This window comes from Serinus canaria, chromosome 1 (assembly GCF_022539315.1).
Source record: "Serinus canaria isolate serCan28SL12 chromosome 1, serCan2020, whole genome shotgun sequence".
Taxonomy (NCBI): domain Eukaryota; kingdom Metazoa; phylum Chordata; class Aves; order Passeriformes; family Fringillidae; genus Serinus; species Serinus canaria.
Genome location: NC_066313.1, coordinates 14,710,420 through 14,727,323, shown reverse-complemented (window position 1 = coordinate 14,727,323; position 16,904 = coordinate 14,710,420). Strand labels below are relative to the sequence as shown.

The 16,904-nt window shown below is 46.0% G+C and overlaps 1 protein-coding gene across 1 annotated transcript in view; it reads right to left on the bottom strand.

The window, feature by feature from the left end:
- Nucleotides 1-390: 390 nt before the first annotated feature.
- Nucleotides 391-16,904, bottom strand: part of MOGAT2 (monoacylglycerol O-acyltransferase 2) — a 28,174-nt gene continuing 11,660 nt past the window's right edge. Inside the window, exons 3-6 of the mRNA XM_009098895.4 lie at nt 4,622-4,826; nt 3,026-3,200; nt 2,675-2,874; nt 391-786 (exon numbers count right to left, since the gene is read on the bottom strand). Coding sequence (XP_009097143.1) covers nt 632-786; nt 2,675-2,874; nt 3,026-3,200; nt 4,622-4,826 — 735 coding nt within the window. The 3' untranslated portion in view covers nt 391-631. The remainder of the gene's footprint in view (nt 787-2,674; nt 2,875-3,025; nt 3,201-4,621; nt 4,827-16,904) is intronic.

The window sequence follows — 16,904 nt, the reverse complement described above, 5'->3', positions numbered from 1 at the left end:
ACTGCCAGAGTGGCTCCTGGTTTTTTTTATAGTTCCAATACACATTTATAATGGAATTTATTTATTTTCTTTTATGCGAGAGGGCTATGGCATATGCTGCTGAGGATGCTTGGCATCATGCTGGATCTTTCTGATAAATTCTGCCTCAGGTGGTGAGAAAAGAGCCCAAAGCAATTCAAAACATGAAGAGCACCAAAAAAACAATGTTCATTTATTGATCTAGATGGATTATATTTTAAAAACCATATGCCTTCATCACAAATTGTGGCTCATTGTCCCATTTCAAAATGAAAATAATGCAAAGGAAATAATTTAAATAATTCAGAACTGCTTGGAAATATCTGTATAAACTGGCATCCATGCCAGACTGGAAGTGTTATTTTTGTGCTGAGGAGTTTCAATTGTGCTGTCCACAGATGAGAATTTTTTTCTTCTCTTTTATGTCTTCTACATGGAGAAAAAATGAAAAAACCTGGCTGTACACCCATGCAAATACTGGGAAAATCAAGCTCTTTTCCCTACACTATATAGACTGTGTGTTAACTGTGACTATTTTGAGGTTGTGAAGTAGTTCCAGAGAAGGGGGAAACTTGAAGCTTGATCTCCATAGTTTCACCTTGCTTAAGGCACTCTATATAAATTCCAGGTGGCTGTCTTCTGGGACATTGTATTTAGCTTTGTGCTTCTCAAAGAGCTCGGACAACTCATTAAGGTATTTTTGATGGACTTGATCAACTTCTTCCTCAGAGGGTCTGTGCTTCTTCTGCACTGGAATTGGCTTTCCAACTGGAAAAGAAGTACAGGTGTTAGGAGGAGCCAGTGTCAGGTATCTCTGAACACTTTGCTCACCCTAGCACAGAGCTGAGGTGAGCCCATCCAGGATGGACAGGTCAGTATGACCTGTTATTTCCTGGAGCCTGGGAGATAGCACAGGCAAGGAGGGATGGTGGCTCAGATCCTGACCAAGCTCTTGGTCTCCAGGATCACACTGGTCCTTGCCTCAGTTTACCCATCTGCAAAGCTGGCTAATGTCAAAGACCCTCTGTGTAGCCTTTTGAAGTAAGAAGAGCTGTATCCCAATGCAGTCCCAAGAGCTGCTTCTCACATCTCAGATGTGCTGCAGATAAACACAATATAAAGACAGAATAATATTTGGGCTGGGTTTTCCAAGTTGTTTCCACATGGCCCTGGGAATCTGCATTGTAAATGGGGAAAGTGAGGAACAGGGGAGCCCCACACTACTTAAATACACATGCCTTTCCATCTCCCAGAGCTACCAGGAGCAGGGGACAGTGAAGATCCATGAGGAACTTCTTTTGCTTTGGTCTCTTACTCAAATTTTTTTTGTCAAGTGACAGAGGGTTTCAACATAAGGCTATTCTTCATCCAATTAGTGAAGAGCCCATGTGATACTACATAGCTTATAAAACCATTGAGACAATCCAAACAGGTTGTAATACAATTAGAAGTAATTGCTCGATGTCAAACTTAATCAGTGATGTAAGCTCTAACCATTCCAAACAGTATTTTAAATTAAATTAATTCACAGAGCATCAGCCACTGGTGGACCAAGCATGGAGATATTGGAAAACTTATTCAAAACCAAAGATTTTCTTGAAATCTGGTCTCCCATGGACATGGTCTCTGGTCAAAATGGTTCATCTTCCTCACATGCAGATAGGTTTGGAATTGCAGATGTGTCTGCACAGGACAGTGAGCAAAGCTGCAAACTGCTTGAGTGTTCAGAGAATCACAGAATGGTTTGGCTTGGGAGTGACATAAAGATCATCTCATTCCACCCCCTACCTTGAATATGGACACTCTCCACTAGACCAGGTTGCTCTAAGCCTTGTCCCAGCTGCCCTTAAACACTTCCAGAGAAGAGGGGCAGCCACAGCTTCTCTTGGCAACCTGTGCCAGGACCTCACAGCCAAGAATTTCTTCCTAATATCCATTTAACCCTGGCATCCTGTTACTCCATTCCCTTTTCCAAAATCTGCCTTCAAATTCCCTTCAAATTTGCCCTTCAAGTTCCCCCTTTCTGTGATGCCCTTTAGGCACTGGCAGGGGCTCTAAGGTCTCCCCAGAGCCTTCTCTTCTCCAGCCTGAACATCCCCAGCTCTCCCAGCCCATCTCCTAGATGCTCTAAGCCTTTGGAGCACCTCCATGGTTTCTAGCAGCTCCCCATCCTTCTGATATTCTTGCCCTAGAGCTGGAGGCAGCACTGCATGAGGGGGTCTCACCTGAATGGGGAAGAGGAGCAGAATCCTCTCCCTTGACCTGCTGGTCCTACGTGTGTTTGTTAAACTGCCTTGGCAGATATTTAATGCAACCCTACTGCAGTGGTTTTTGTCACCATGTTGTGGTGTTGGGGCTGTCTACATCTCACAGGAGCGATGAGCTTGGCCACATTTGCTCTGGGGCTTTTCACAGCACAGCCCAGATGGGCTGGGATCTGTCATGACATCAAACCAGACTGCCTAAACAGTGAGACACATGAACAGTTTGGAATGCTGCTCTGCAGCACATTTCTAGCCTACCACTACTTGTGCTCTCTGACATGAGGCTTTAGCCTGGCAGAAGGATGACACAACCCAGGGACTGTCCCCGTTTCCCCACTTTGGCCAGCCTGAGTGTGTCTGGCATGATGTCAGAGTTCTGTGGATGGACTCACCCACGGTGCAGATGGGCCGTCGGTAGGGTATCATCCCAAAGCTGTACTGGAAGATGCCTCGTGCATGGAAGAGGGGAAGGGAGATGCCCATGATCTGCTGGAGAAAATGCTGAATCCTCCGCAGCCAGGAGCCCTGGGGATTGTTCACCTGATCAAAGACATCATTCTCCCCGAAGGAAAAGGCAGGGACCAGGGGGATGCTGCAGGGAATCAAAACCAATAGGGTGTCATGATTAGCAAAGCCCATTCCAAAACCCCTTCATTCTTCTCCAAAACAGAAACACCCCATTAACCAGTCACAGAGCTGAGCACCCCTCCCTCAGCAGCCCTGGACCCCACCCCTTTCCTCACCCATGCTGGATGGCCAGGCGCACAAATCCCTTTCTGTTCTTCAGCAGCAAGGTGAAGGATCCTGGACGGGCATCCAGCGCCTCCTGCGCCCCGCCAACAATGATGGCCAGCAAGTTCCCACCCTCCGGCTTCTGCAGCACGTAGGATGCACTCTCCTTGTCAGAGGAGACGAGGCCTGGAGAGCAGAGAGAAATTAAAAGTAAAACCCACCTGTCTGTGGTTTGCTCTGCACCTTTTTCCCCCTATAATCCGTCTCTGGAGAGGTGCTAAGAACTTTATTTTCAGAGCTGAAAACCTCAGGCCAACTCCCTTAAAAGGTGGTAGATTTGCACACAGCTCTGCTGGGTGAGTACACAATTATCTATCTGCTGTCTGGCTCAGAAGTGAGAAGTGAGGGAAAAATTTAGGAAAAAAAAATAGCAGAACTAGCTGCACTTGAGTCCTAAAAAACAATCTGTTTCAATTTGTTGTCAAGTGAGACTGTGTCCAATTTTGAATAATTCTGATGTCAGAGAAACATTTGCTTTAGGTCAGTGCTTCAGTGGATGATGCTAATTAAAAGTGGAATTTGATGAAGTTATTTGGTCCTCTGGTGTTGTTTACTTGAATAAGATAGAAATCTTTCATTCAGAAATGACAAAGCAACATTGTTTTGACAATATTTTTTTTAATTAAAAAACATAAATCCTTGTTTCAGGGGCTGAAATAATTTGCACATTAAAACCTCATTGTGAAATGGATTCAATTGACCTAAAAATTAGTTATGCACCCAACTCCAACATTACAGTGACTAAACCTTCCTTCACCTGGGTCATAAGTGCCTCATACATCTCACTATTTGGATTTCTCACTCTCCATGTAAATACTCTGGCAGCAGGAGCCAGAGTTTATGAGGAAAACTGGGTAATGGATGCCCTGGGGTACATCAGATGGAACTGGATGCCTATGTTTAGCCTATGGAATTCTGCCCACATTCAGCTGGAGAAGTGACCATTGCCAAGCCCACTGCTGAGAGATGGAGGTCATCCTGGCGGTGTCCAAAAATCTCTCAAAACTCCCTTTTACCTCTCTCAGTTTAATTTTTACCTGTCCCTTTTCCTGTTCCTTTTCACTACATCTTCCCCCCTGCCACATTCCATTGCAGCAGCATGAGCTACTATTTTCATCCTCTGTCCCTGGATGCTGCTTCCCTGGAAGCAGCAGATACTTCAGAAAAAGCATCTTTTTCCTCACAATTTCAAGCCTGAATATTATTTTTATGGAAAGAAATACAGGAACATCCTGGCCTGCAGCTCTCAGCATTTCTGTTCACAATTTGCTCCGCATTTTGCTGTTCCACAGCACCTGCACAGTGATGCCCTGAGCACAGAGACCATTTATCAAGTTGAACAAACAGATAACAGCAAGGAGGGCAATTTTTAGCTTCAGAGGTTTTGGGTTGCCATCTTGAATAGCTGTGTCCATGAATGGGATCCAACTGGCCCCAGATGAGGGAAAACAGACCCTTGACTCCTCTTTCCCCATGCATTTTCACTCTATGTTTCTCAAAAAAGCACCCCCACACACTACTGCTGGCCAGAGGCCCATGCTCCTTACCTCCACTCATCACATAGTCCCTGAAGAATGGGAAGCGAAACCACAGGGAAAGCAGCATCAGGTGGGGGGTGATGCCTGGGAAGAGTGTGGAAAAGCCAGATGCCTCTGTGCAGAAATTGATAAAGGCTCCAGCTGCCAGGACTCCATGGGGATGAAATCCCATCAGGTAGTTCTGCCGAGGGTCCAGCTCTGCTGTCTTCACCAACTAGAGACAGAGATGAAGCCAAAAAGTGGTCAGAGTTAGTGCTGTAACCTCAGCAGGGAGGAACACTGGCTATGAAGAGCAGATAAGCTATTCCTGGAGGGGAGTGTCTTGCACCCAACATGCCTTTCTATTGGAAAAGGTTAACTGGAACAACTCTCCTATTTTTCACTGAGATGTATTTCATTGCCCATATTTCCATCTCCTCCTACCCATTGGCCTAAAATGACTTTTCTAATGGCAAAGTTCATTATGCTGCCTTGAAGTGGTCTAGGTGCTATTGGGAACCAATTTTGTTTAAATGTCCTCCAATAAATTTTCCAGTATGGGGGGGAAAGTGAGAAATGGGTGATTTCTTCCACACAGTACCTCTTGATCCCACAAGCAGAACAACAGAGGGAGTACATAATCACTCTGGTAGACCTACTACACAGCACAAGCATGTGTCCCACCCAACAGCTTGGTGTGGATCAAAGGTTTATCCTGTCCTGAAGCATGTGCCAGATGATTCCAAGATGTTTTCACAAATGGTAAATTGAAATCTAATTCCCAGACATCTAACAGGGAAGCTGATATTTTCCTTGCCACTGGGGAAAGCCTGAAGGATGCCACATGCTTGTGCCTGTGTTCGGTGCCCAGGTCCATCCAAGAGTGGATGTCTGCCTAAGGCTGCTGCAACTTTGGCAGGAGGGAACAGAGAATGCCCATGCCCAGCATTTTGTGGATGGGCAGCATGGATTGCAGATACAGTGCAGCTCATGGCCAGCCCTTGAGGGCTGACTAAGCAGCTTGGTAAAGTCCTCAGCCAATCTGAAAGTGATATTCAAGCCTGGGATATACCACATGGGAGAATGGGTACCACAGAACAAGAGGGGGTTGTTAAAGAGAGATAAGGGACAACTGGGATTTGATCTCCATTGCACTTGTTATGGATTGCCCAGGGGAGAGGAGCTGGTGTCGCAAACCCACCCTCCAGCTCTGGCACCAGGAAGACCTTGCCATGCCAACACCAGCCAACATGTGCATAGCCCAGGCAGAAGCAGGCAAAACGGAATGCTGAAATCTCTGCACCATTTCTTTGGATGCTGAGGACACTCACAGCAGCAGGGAAGGATTAATCTATCCAAGGTTAGTCATCACATCATTTCATCACTGAAAGGTCAGACATTGAAACAAGATGACTAGGAAAGTGGTGGGACCACAGTCCCTGAAACAGGTTCAAAACCTGTTGATGTGGCACTTGGGGACATGACTAAGTGGCATTTGCGATAGTACTGGGCAACAGCTGGACTCAATGGTCTTAGAGGGCTTTTCCAACCTGAACAATTCTGTGATTCTGTTATCACAGAGCCACCATGCCTTTCCAGACAAATCAAAGGCATTTGTGCTCAAGAACAACCAAAGCCCTATGCATTTAAGTGTCACCAAGTACCCTGATTCCATCAGCACTCAGGGTGCAGTTAATGGTGCATGAGTTTTCCTAGAAGCTGCTAGAACTGCAGGTTAATAATGAGAGATATTTTACTTTCTTCCATCATGACTCATTTTCCACCTGTCTGAAAGCACTGTTGACTGTACATGTACCCATTCAAGCTGCTCCTAATGAGGGGAATGGACAAACCAAGTCCCACTACTGGCCAGGTGCAGAGGTCTCTAGGCAGGAAGAGAGGCAGATGGCTGAATCATTAAGTGCCCAGGGCCCCTGCCACCATTTGCTCTTTTTGGAGTAACATTTCATCTCCAAGTGATTTTTAAGCAGGGAAGCAAGATGTTCAGGTGTGTTAGAAACTGCTCCATTTCTGGCTCTGTGCACGCAGGGAGACAAGAAGGGGGAAGGGTGACGCAAGAAGGCAGCCACTGAGCGGTCAAATTGCCTTGATGGGAGAGTTTCCCTGTGCTAAGACACCACACATCTGTAAGAACACTCCCTAAGAAACATCCAGCTTCTGTCTTGGTGCTCATCCCAATGAAAGAGAAGGGAGAACAGGAAAGGAAAGAACAAAGGCTAGTGCTTGGAGTGATAAGACAAGGGAGTGTGGTTTTAAACTAAGAGAGGGATGGTTAAAACTAGCTATGAGGAAGAAATTTTTTATTACAAGAATAGTGAGGCCCTGGCACAGGTTGCCCAGAGAAGTTGTGGCTTCCTCATTCCTGGAGGTGTTCATGGCCAGGTTTAATGGGGCTTAGAGCAACCCGGTCTAGTGGAAAGTGTCCTTGTTCCAACAAGGACCAGTTTTAAGACCCCTTCCAACCCAAACCATTTTGTGATTCTGTGGTAAGATATGGTCCTGGGCAACTGGCCCTGGGTGGCCCTGCTTGAGCAGTGGGTCGGACATATTCACCTCTAGAGTTCTGTTCCAATGTCACCCGGTCTTTGAATCTATCGTTTTTGACGCCCTGCTCTGAGCCATGGGCAGCTGGAGGGTAGCAGCTGAGTCCCTCAAGTTTTGGTGGATCTGGGTAATGTTTCTGCAAATGCTGTCCCCTACAGTAGCCCTGAGGAAAGAAGGTCCTCGTTTTGTCACAGAGCCTGCTGTGTGACATCTGGATGATTTGGCCAAAACTCACAGAGAAACAAGAGAGCTGAGAAGGAAAATACAAGACTGAGAAGGAAATCTATAGCAGAGGAGAGATTTAGGCAAAGTCCTTAGATACCGTAGGTCTAGACTCCACACTACCCTCTTCCCTCTGGAAACTCTTCAATAGAGAAATTCCATCTTCCCTTCTGGATTGTTCCCACTGTCTCACTCCTTCCCCCTCCACCTGGCAGAGGTCAGTCTCCATTCCCAAACTTCCAGGAAGGTAAATAATGGGACTCTGCACAGCCTCCCCCTCCTGCTGTCCAGCCGAACTGCCTAATGGAACTAGGTTTGAGGTGCCAAGGAGTGGGACTATCCTCCATCCTGCCTCAAATGAGTTGTCTTTTCCACACCCTCTGGATGGCATTTGCAATTCCAGTCTTTATGAGTGAACTGAACATTCAATAATTGCCAAAGCACTTAAGAGTCCAAACAAGCTGGTGTGTGCATGAGAAAACCTGGGGTTCTTCTGGTGAAATAAGAGCAGTTTCTCCTCTCAGAGGTGTCTGAGGAATGCCAAGTTAATGTGTATGGCCTGCGGTCTGGAAGCAGCTGTTAGCAGCTCAGGGTTGTGCTCTCCAAGCTGAGCCATGGGTTTGTTGATTCCTTGAAATTCCCTTTGGCATGGTCAGGATGCTGGCTGATGCCTTGGCTTCTGACAGCAGTAATGATTCATTCTCAAAAGTGTTATGAAGCCTTCTGGATCCCAGGTGTGCGGTGATCTCGGCCTTCCTAACAAATAAAATTGTTTAGGATGGAAAAGCCCTCTAAGATCATGGAGTCCAAATCCTTCCCCAGCACTGCCAAGACCATCCTTAATCCATGTCCCCAGCTGCCATATCCACACAGCTTTTAAATGTTTACAGGAATGGGGACTCCACCACTGCCTTGGACAGCCTGTGCCAAGGCTGGACAATTCTTTCAGGGAAGAACTTAATGAACCTAAATTATGGAGAATAAGGCCTATTTTATGATTTATCATGAAGAAATATAGCTTGATAACAGTTTTTCAGGGCTTGCAGTAATTACTCTGTAACAGAAAACTCCCTTTATTCTGACTACTCAAATGTGGGTCCATGACATGGGTAAAACTCTGCCCCAGTTCCCCCAGCTCCCCAAGAGACATGGTGGGACATGCTCCATGCACTGTCGGCCGTGTTAGGGAAATGCATATGTGGCAGCAGCTCTCTGGCCAGAGAGAAACACAACTTTCCCAGGCATTGTTCTGAGAAAAGGCTGTGAGAAGATCAGAGAAAAGAATGAGAAACAATTCTTGTCTTAACTTCCTGCACCTGGTACTGTGAACATGAGGAATATGTTATGGAGATTTGTTTACCAAAGGGTGGTTTTCTAATTAGCCAATGGTGATGGTGTTTTCATTAAAGGATCAATTAGGCCAACCTGTATTGTAACTCTCTATAAAAGCAATGGGTTTCTTAATAAATTAAATTAATACATGGAATCTATGTAAATTATTACCCAGCCAAGGGTCTGTATTATATGCATATGCAGACTTCCAGGAGCTCTGATAAGAGCCCATGTACTAGTGAAGGATCTCAAGCAAATTAATTTTAAACTGGATTAGTTAAATGGCATTAACATCCCAAATTATTCATTTGATAATAATAATGAGGGATTAAAGTGCTCTTCATTTCATATTTGGTTTGGTTTGGTTTTAATTAATTTTGGAGTGGAATTATGATAATTGGAGTTAAGGCTTCTGAGTGACTTTATCAGCCCAGGAATTCAGCACTGGTTTAACCAGGGTGATTTAATTAATCCTTTGAGATGTGACTAGGTTCTCCTAGTTGCTCCCTACAGACTGAATTGTCCTGTCCCAAACCATGGGAAGACAGAGAACAGGTAATTCCCTGTTTAAGTCTGGTGCACTAGAGGTTGAGGAAAGAGTAATAAGGCACTGATACAAGTTGCTCATAAAAGTTGTGAATGCTCCATCCCTGGAAATATTCAAGGCCGTGTTGGACGAAGCTTGGAGGAACCTGAAATAGTGAATAGCATCCCTGCCCATGGCAAGGGGTTAAAACTAGATGATCTTTAAGGTCCCTTTCAATCCAGATAATTCTGTGATTCTCCGATTCAAATAAAATTCTCCCAGAGTCCAAAGGTTTGGTGGGTGGTGCTCCAGAAGCCCCTGGAGATGCATTGTCTGAAGGTGTTAAAAAGGTGTTAAGTGAGGAATTAATCAAGTTGAGATGAATAGGGGCACTGCACGGTGCATACAATGTTGGGGGCATACAGTCAGGGAGGACACTGATGTGCCATATCATTGCATCCTTAAGGACTGATGAACATGAGGTGGGAGAGAAGGAGCAGCACGGCATTACCCCCACAGCCACTCAGAGAGCAGAGGAGGATGTGATGGAGGAGGAGAGGTTAGGAGACCTGATCAGCAAGCTCCTGGCTTCTTCATTTAAAGTCTCCCAAACTGAGTTGCTACTGCTTTTCTATCCTCTGGTCCCAAACTCTCTTTCCATGGACGTCATAGTCAGTAATCTGCTCTTAAGTTGGATAAACCTTTCCACTTTGCACTAAACAAATCCTCATGTCTGTAGCTCTCCATAGACACCTCCCAAAATCATCTCTTGCAGGATGGAACATGGAGCCAGTTTCTCTGTGGGAAGAAGCCCACCAAAGATATCCAATAAACCCCACCAGATCTGAAGATGGACAAATTGTGCCAAACTGAGAAGAAGCAGGTCACCCATCCAAGGGTGTCTGGATGGGAGACTAAAGGAAGGGCAAGTATCTGAGTACTGCCAGCAGCTGCTGAGGAGGATGGGCTTCAGGTCCCAGAAATGGTGAGAGTTTGAGAGGCACAGTTGGAAACAGTGAGATCTTTGAGCCCTGGGATTTTCTCCTGGTGCCATGTCAGGTCAGAGCTGGATTTGCAGCAAATATTGGAGAATCTGACCAGCCAGGTGGATTTAAACTGAGTTTGGATGGGACTTCACCACCCTCACTCCCAAAGCTGGGTAAGGACGGAAGCTCCAAAATGCTCAAGTCCTCCTCCCTTCCTCTTGTAGGACTTCCTTTATCCAGTGGATTAGCAGTGCAAATGGTGGGACACAGTCCTCTAATGGATCTCAGCCATTGCCCCCCTTGTAGTGGTTTTGGTTCACCAATTTCAGATTTTCCCAATTTTGAGTTTTTCCCGGCCAATGCACCAAAGAGTGTGGCAGGTTTGGTGCTTGCCAATCACCAGTGCACTCACTTCCTGCTGTGAGACAGGATTAGGAGAAAGGCAAAGCAGTCTCAAAACTTTAAAAGGGTATAAAGAAAATTTTATTAAAAGTAACTAAAAGGAAAAAGGTAGTAAGAATCAAAACAAGCCCTTCAGAACACTTCTCCTCCCACCACCTTTTCTTTCCCACTCACAATGTAAAGAAACAAAACCTAAAATTTCCAGTCAGTTTACCACCTCTAAAATAGTCTTTCTTCAGTTCACTTAGGGAGAGAAGTCCCTCTTAAGGCTATGGAGACTTCTCCACAAGAAAAAAACAGTCCTCTCATGGCTCTCAATTTCCTCACCAATAGCAGCTGCCTGGGGAACCCTACCATTGTGAAGTCCTTCCCGTTTCCACAAGCCTTCCCACAGCTCATCAGTGGGCCATATCAACTTATAAGGTATTGTTTTAAACATGGGCTATTCAAAGGCAGAAGTTCTCATTAATCTATCTCTAAAATCATCTTCATCCCTGGGAACAGAGATCTTTTCCTGCAGGTACCAGACTACTCTTATCTCTTTCTCTGTTCAAACTCCTCATGGGATCACAACTGCTTTCACTTCTGCTTACTTTAGCATGGAGGCCTTTGCTCAATATCAATCTCCCCATAGTTTCATGCATTAGAGGGAAAAAGAGTCTTTTTCTCCATAGCTTACAAGAGGATTTCAGCCCCAAGACCAAGGCATCTCCCCATCCCTCCCATCTGGGACTTGACTTCTTCACTGACCTCCATGACTTCATGTTGTTCCTTTACATGCTTGCATCTTGTTCCTCTCTCTCACTCGGGGGAGGACTGAAGCACTGAAAGGCTTAACATGACAGGGGAGGATTGAAGCCCTGAAAGGGTTAACATATCACCTGGGCTCTTCAAATGGTTACATGACCCGGTCTGTGGCTGGGGAGGCTGCAGGGATCTAATCAGCCAGGCTAAAACTCAGCAGGAGCAGCCGCGATGGGGGAGAGGGGCTTCTCCTTCCCCCTGCCCGATCGTTGCGGACAACTCCCACGGGGATAAAATCCCGGCACTGAGCCGGGGCTGCTCCCGGGGCTCGGCTGGGCCCCAGGCTGTGGCTGTGTAGTCAGCAGGCAGATGTTAGCAAGGCCGGCTCCATCGAGTCCCGGAGCACCCCGTCTCGCTGCCCGGGAGCCGATGTGGGAAGAGGGGCGGCCAGGAGGGGGCCCGGGGGAAGGGGCCCAGCCCCGCGGCACGGCCGGCCCGGCCTGGGACAGGGCCCGGGGCGTGTTACCTTCTCGCGGCCGGGAAAGGAAGAGAAAGTTCCTGGCTTTCTTTCATCTTTGACATATGTTTTTCACAGAGGTGTGTCCAGCTTCTCAGTGGTTCAGCAGACCGTCAGTTATACAAAAAGCTTCTGCCTCACGTCCCCAAATTCCTCCCGTGTCAAACTATGACACCCCTCTTACTTAAGGACACTCCAGAACAAAAAAGAGAGGGCCAACACACGGGACAGAGAAGTTCCTCAGCATAAAAGGATAGCATGGGGGCTGTGGGCCATTTGACCATGCTTTGCTTTTTCCCTGACAATCCCTCTTCCAGCCAACAGAAGGAAGCAAAGGAAACAGTCAAGACCTCTGGAAATCATAAATTGTATATGATGTCATGGGCGGTGGCATAAGTCCTTAGTTACAAATAATACCACTCTCTGTGAAAAGAAAGAAATCATTCCTGGCAGGGATTGGTTCACATGAACTGGAACTGTCACCTCTACAGCACCTTGCAATTCCCGAGAACTGCAGCACGCTCAAATAACCTCCGTCAGCGTTTGTGCCATTGTGACATATGTTATACAATAATTAGTGCTAAAGGAAATTAAAACCACAGCATCTTGTGTACCAGGCCAGTGTCCGGCAAATAAAGAATGGAGATTCAAACATCAGGAGGACACTGTCTCCCGGCATGTATGTTTCAAGGGATTTCTTTCCATCTGACAAGTCCCCAGCAGGAGGCATTTGATAGGCATCATCAGAAGTTTATGCCAGGAAGTTTTCACCTGACAGGATTCCAGGAATTATCCACTGGTTCTGGGAAACGCGGCAGCAAGAAAGAAAAAACTATGATAATATGCTAAAATATGCTAAGGAAGAGCCCCCTTCCAGAGCCCAAAAGACTGTATAAAACGGATCCCTTCGAAATGACATTTTGGAGACCCACAGGGACTTTGGTGCAATAGAGACCAAATCCTAAGTCTCCCTGACACTGATTGCCTGGCTCAGAGTCTATTCGCTTGTGGCTTTTTCCAAGTTCATACTCTGACAATAAATTAAATTTCCTTAATTTTTAAATTGGAGTATTCATTTATAGCACCACGATGAGAATGAACGAGTCATGGGATGAAGTCTTCCCAAATTACAGCTTCAAGGGTTCAACGAATTCTCCAGTAACTCATTTTAGTTATGCTTTCAAAAGCCAGTAACACCAGCAAGACCACAAGCCCGGTGACAGAGGTTTCTGCAGACAACAAGGTCCACCTGGCACTTAGATATAACCCCAAGGCCTGTAAGAAATGTCAAGGAGAAAGCAGTGTGACAAAGACCACGGGACCTTCCCTGTACAGCATGTTCTTTCCAGGCTGCCCTGAATAAAGCTGGCATGATTATCCCTACTGGGGTGCTCTGCGTGATGACAGTAGTTGAAAAAAAATATGTCCCTGTCTTGATTTAAAAGACAAATGTCTGCCAAGGAAGGTGGGAACCTTCCTGGAATGGGAAGAAAACACCCCTCTCTCCAAATTATTGTGATTTCAAAAGTGCAGGGCTTTCAGGCAAAAAAAAAAAAAATAGTAGAAAAGGGAGTAACAGTTCTTTACTAGAATATATATATATATATATATTTTAGGCCAGAATTTACCACGATGCAGGAACAAAAGCTTCCAACCAGCCGACTCCAGCTTTTCCAGCTTTTCCTGAGGGTGTAGTTATGGCCACGGCCGGCAGGGGGCGCTGCCAGCTCTGGAGAGGCACAGAGAGGGAGCCACGATCCTCTCAGCCGGCGGCGGGAGGGCAGGAAGGGAGGGAGGGAGGAGGGGAAGGAGGAAGGGAGGAAGGGAGGAAGGAAGGAAGGAAGGAAGGAAGGAAGGAAGGAAGGAAGGAAGGAAGGAAGGAAGGAAGGAAGGAAGGAAGGAAGGAAGGAAGGAAGGAAGGAAGGAAGGAAGGAAGGAAGGAAGGAAATTGCTCCTTTTGCAAACTCAGGGGCAGCGTTCGGCCTCAGCACTACCAAGGAGCAGCTGGCAGAAGCAGGGGAAGCAGGCGGATTCGACCGCAGTGCCGAATTGCAGCGTAGCAAAGTCCTGGAGCCGAGAACAAGGTCCCTCAATGCCCTTATGGAAGGAGGGCGGGAAGGTCGGACCCACCCCCGCCACATCTCGGGTCCGAGATCACAACTTGTGCTGAGTGGCATCACCCGACAATTCCCGAAAAATGCTGAATGGAAAAGCCCACTCCCCCAGCCAAAAACTCCCCATCCCCACAGAAACTCCACTGGAATGCCAGGAGACTTCCTTTTGTATCTTGATCGCTAACTGTTCACCCAAAAAGCCACTCCCTGCCTCTTCCAGCATCTTCCTGATAACAAAGGAAAGAAATTCACTGAGAAACCAAAAAAACCACAACAGTCCTCAAAAAAAAGTTATCTGAGACCTTAATTTGCTAGAACGAACTCATAACCCGAGTTGTGTGATCCAGAGGTGATGTGAGATGTCTTGCCTAAGCCAAGCATCCAGCCCCAACTTTCAGTCACCAAGATGGTGACTTCTGTTTGAGGACTGTGGTAAAAATAAATATTGTCAAGCTTATGCTTACACTTTCCCCATTTCACCTTCCCCATCTGAGGTTGCCAAAGCACCATGGCTGTATGAGGGATGATGGGATGGAGCTGGGGAGAAAAAGCAGCGATGTCCATTCACGTGGCATGGGGACAGAATTTGTTTTTTCTGTTAAGCTGGGCGTATCCTTCATTGTAAAGATGCACTGATAAATGATGAGGAAAGGATTATGAAAATGGAGATAGGGTTTGGGCAGCAGCAGACAGATTACTGCCTGCTTTTTGAACATAGCATCAATAAAGCAGTCCACACATCCAAAATCACTCTGTAGGCTACATCAACACAGTAGGCATCACAGGTTATCTGTTCAGACATACTCTAGATAAATTTTGGTATATTTTCCACAACATTATAATGCAGCTGAGCTCAGTCATGTATTGGAATTGAAGAATCATAGATTCATTTAGGTCATAAAAGCCCTCGGAGACCATCAAGTCCAACCATTACCTCAGCACTGCCAAGGCGACCACTAAACCATGTTCTCAAGTGCCACATCTACATGATTTTGAAACAATTCCAGGCCAATTGAAGGACTATAATGAGGGTAGATTTAAAAATAAATAAATGAATAAATAAATAAACAGATTAGAATATGTTTAAAATGCAGGGAAATTAGCATAAATAACTTCCCTGGGCAATGCACTGGACCCTGACTTGATTTCTCTCTCATCCCACTTTTCAGAACACTCAAGCTCATTCAGGTCCTGCCTAACTCTGATGCTCAAATCATTAATTAACATGCAGTCAGTTCCAAGGGGGATAAATGCAACAGCAAAGAGCTGCAGGGGTGGTATCGGCAGAGGATGCGCCTTGCACACACTGCAGTGGTCTGGCTCAGCTCAGCACTGGCATGCTCCATGTACTGCAGCACACTGCAAATTCACACTGCCCAGAAAACAGACGCTCATCCCAATCTCTCTTTGCTTCCAAAGAAATGCACAGGGATCCCTTAAAAGCACTGTTTAAAGCTGTTTCCTAAAATAAGACTGCAGGCAGCACTTGCTGCCTCCGAACACTTGACCATGCTAAGTTTGCTGTTGGGATCTGGTAGGATTAGGAGTCATACTTAATCTTCCCAGAATGCCTAATTCTCCAGGGCTTAACAAACTCTGTCTACACAAAAACACAGTCCAGAGTCCTGCATATCAACCCTGCCTGTGTCCCCAGATGTCACTTCCTTGTGTCCCTTGTGCTGGGACTTTGGGCGAGTGGGGTTGTTCAGCCTGAGGAAGAAAAGGTGAGACCTTAGAGTCCCTGCCAGTGGCTTTAGCCCCGTGCTAAAGGGGCTCAAAGAGAGCTGGAGAGGGATTTTGGACAAGGGCCTGGAGGAACAGGACAATGGGAAATGGCTTCCCACTGACAGAGAACAGGGTGAGATGGGATATTGGGCAGAAATTCTTGGCTGTGAGGATGCTGAAGCCCTGGCACAGGTTGCCCAAAGAAGCTGTGGCTGTCCCATGCCTTGAAGTTTTCAAGACCAAGTTGATCAGGATTTGGAGCAACCTGGTCTAGTGGAAGGTGTCCCTGCCCATGTTAGAGGGGTTAGAATTGCATGATCATTGAGGTCTCTTCCAACCCAAAACATTTCATAATTCCATAATTCTATGACTGAGGAAATATTTTGGAGAAATAATATGATTTGATTGCTTGGTTATAATGCTCTCTATATTAGATGTCTTTTAAATTTTTCTGCTGTCCTTTTGTGTTACTTCCTCTGTTTTCTCCCCAGAAGTGGGGAGAAAGGCTCCATGGAGCCCTCTGGGCCCTCACCGAGGGATCTACAGCCAAACCCCATACCATGCTCCCTCTACTGGTGTTAGTGGTCCTCCTACAGGAAAGGACGGACACGGAACACAGTGAGGCATTCAGGAGTGGGGCTCCATGTTCTTTAGAAAGGGACAGGAGAAGGGTCATTGCTGGGCTCAGCTGGCAGCTAAATTTCAGCAGAGAGGTTGGTCCAGCACTTCACTTACAGCCACAAATAATTTACAGAAAATATACCGCATGACATAGAGAATATAAATTTTCAGTTCCTCAGAAGTTGCTGAATAGAGCTTAAAGACTAACTAGCAAACAAAGATAAAAGGATGTAAAGGTATGCACACTGGATGATAAATGTTACTTACGAGTGGAAGAACAGATAAAGAGGGCTATAGTGGGGTTTTTTTGCAAGTTAGGTAACAAGAAGCAACAGCACATGCCCAAGGAAAAAGTTCAAGGAAAGGTTATGTCTAAAATTGAAATATTCACTGAATAGGACCACCAGAGATCCCTTTAGAGGACCCTCCAGGATCATAAAATGATTTCCAGTAGGAGGCAGTTGCATGCAGATTAGTTCTAGGAAAAGTGATGTTTATGTATTAGATAGGAGACACGCTTTAATGAATATATGGTTATAATGTTGTAAAGCCTCACCAC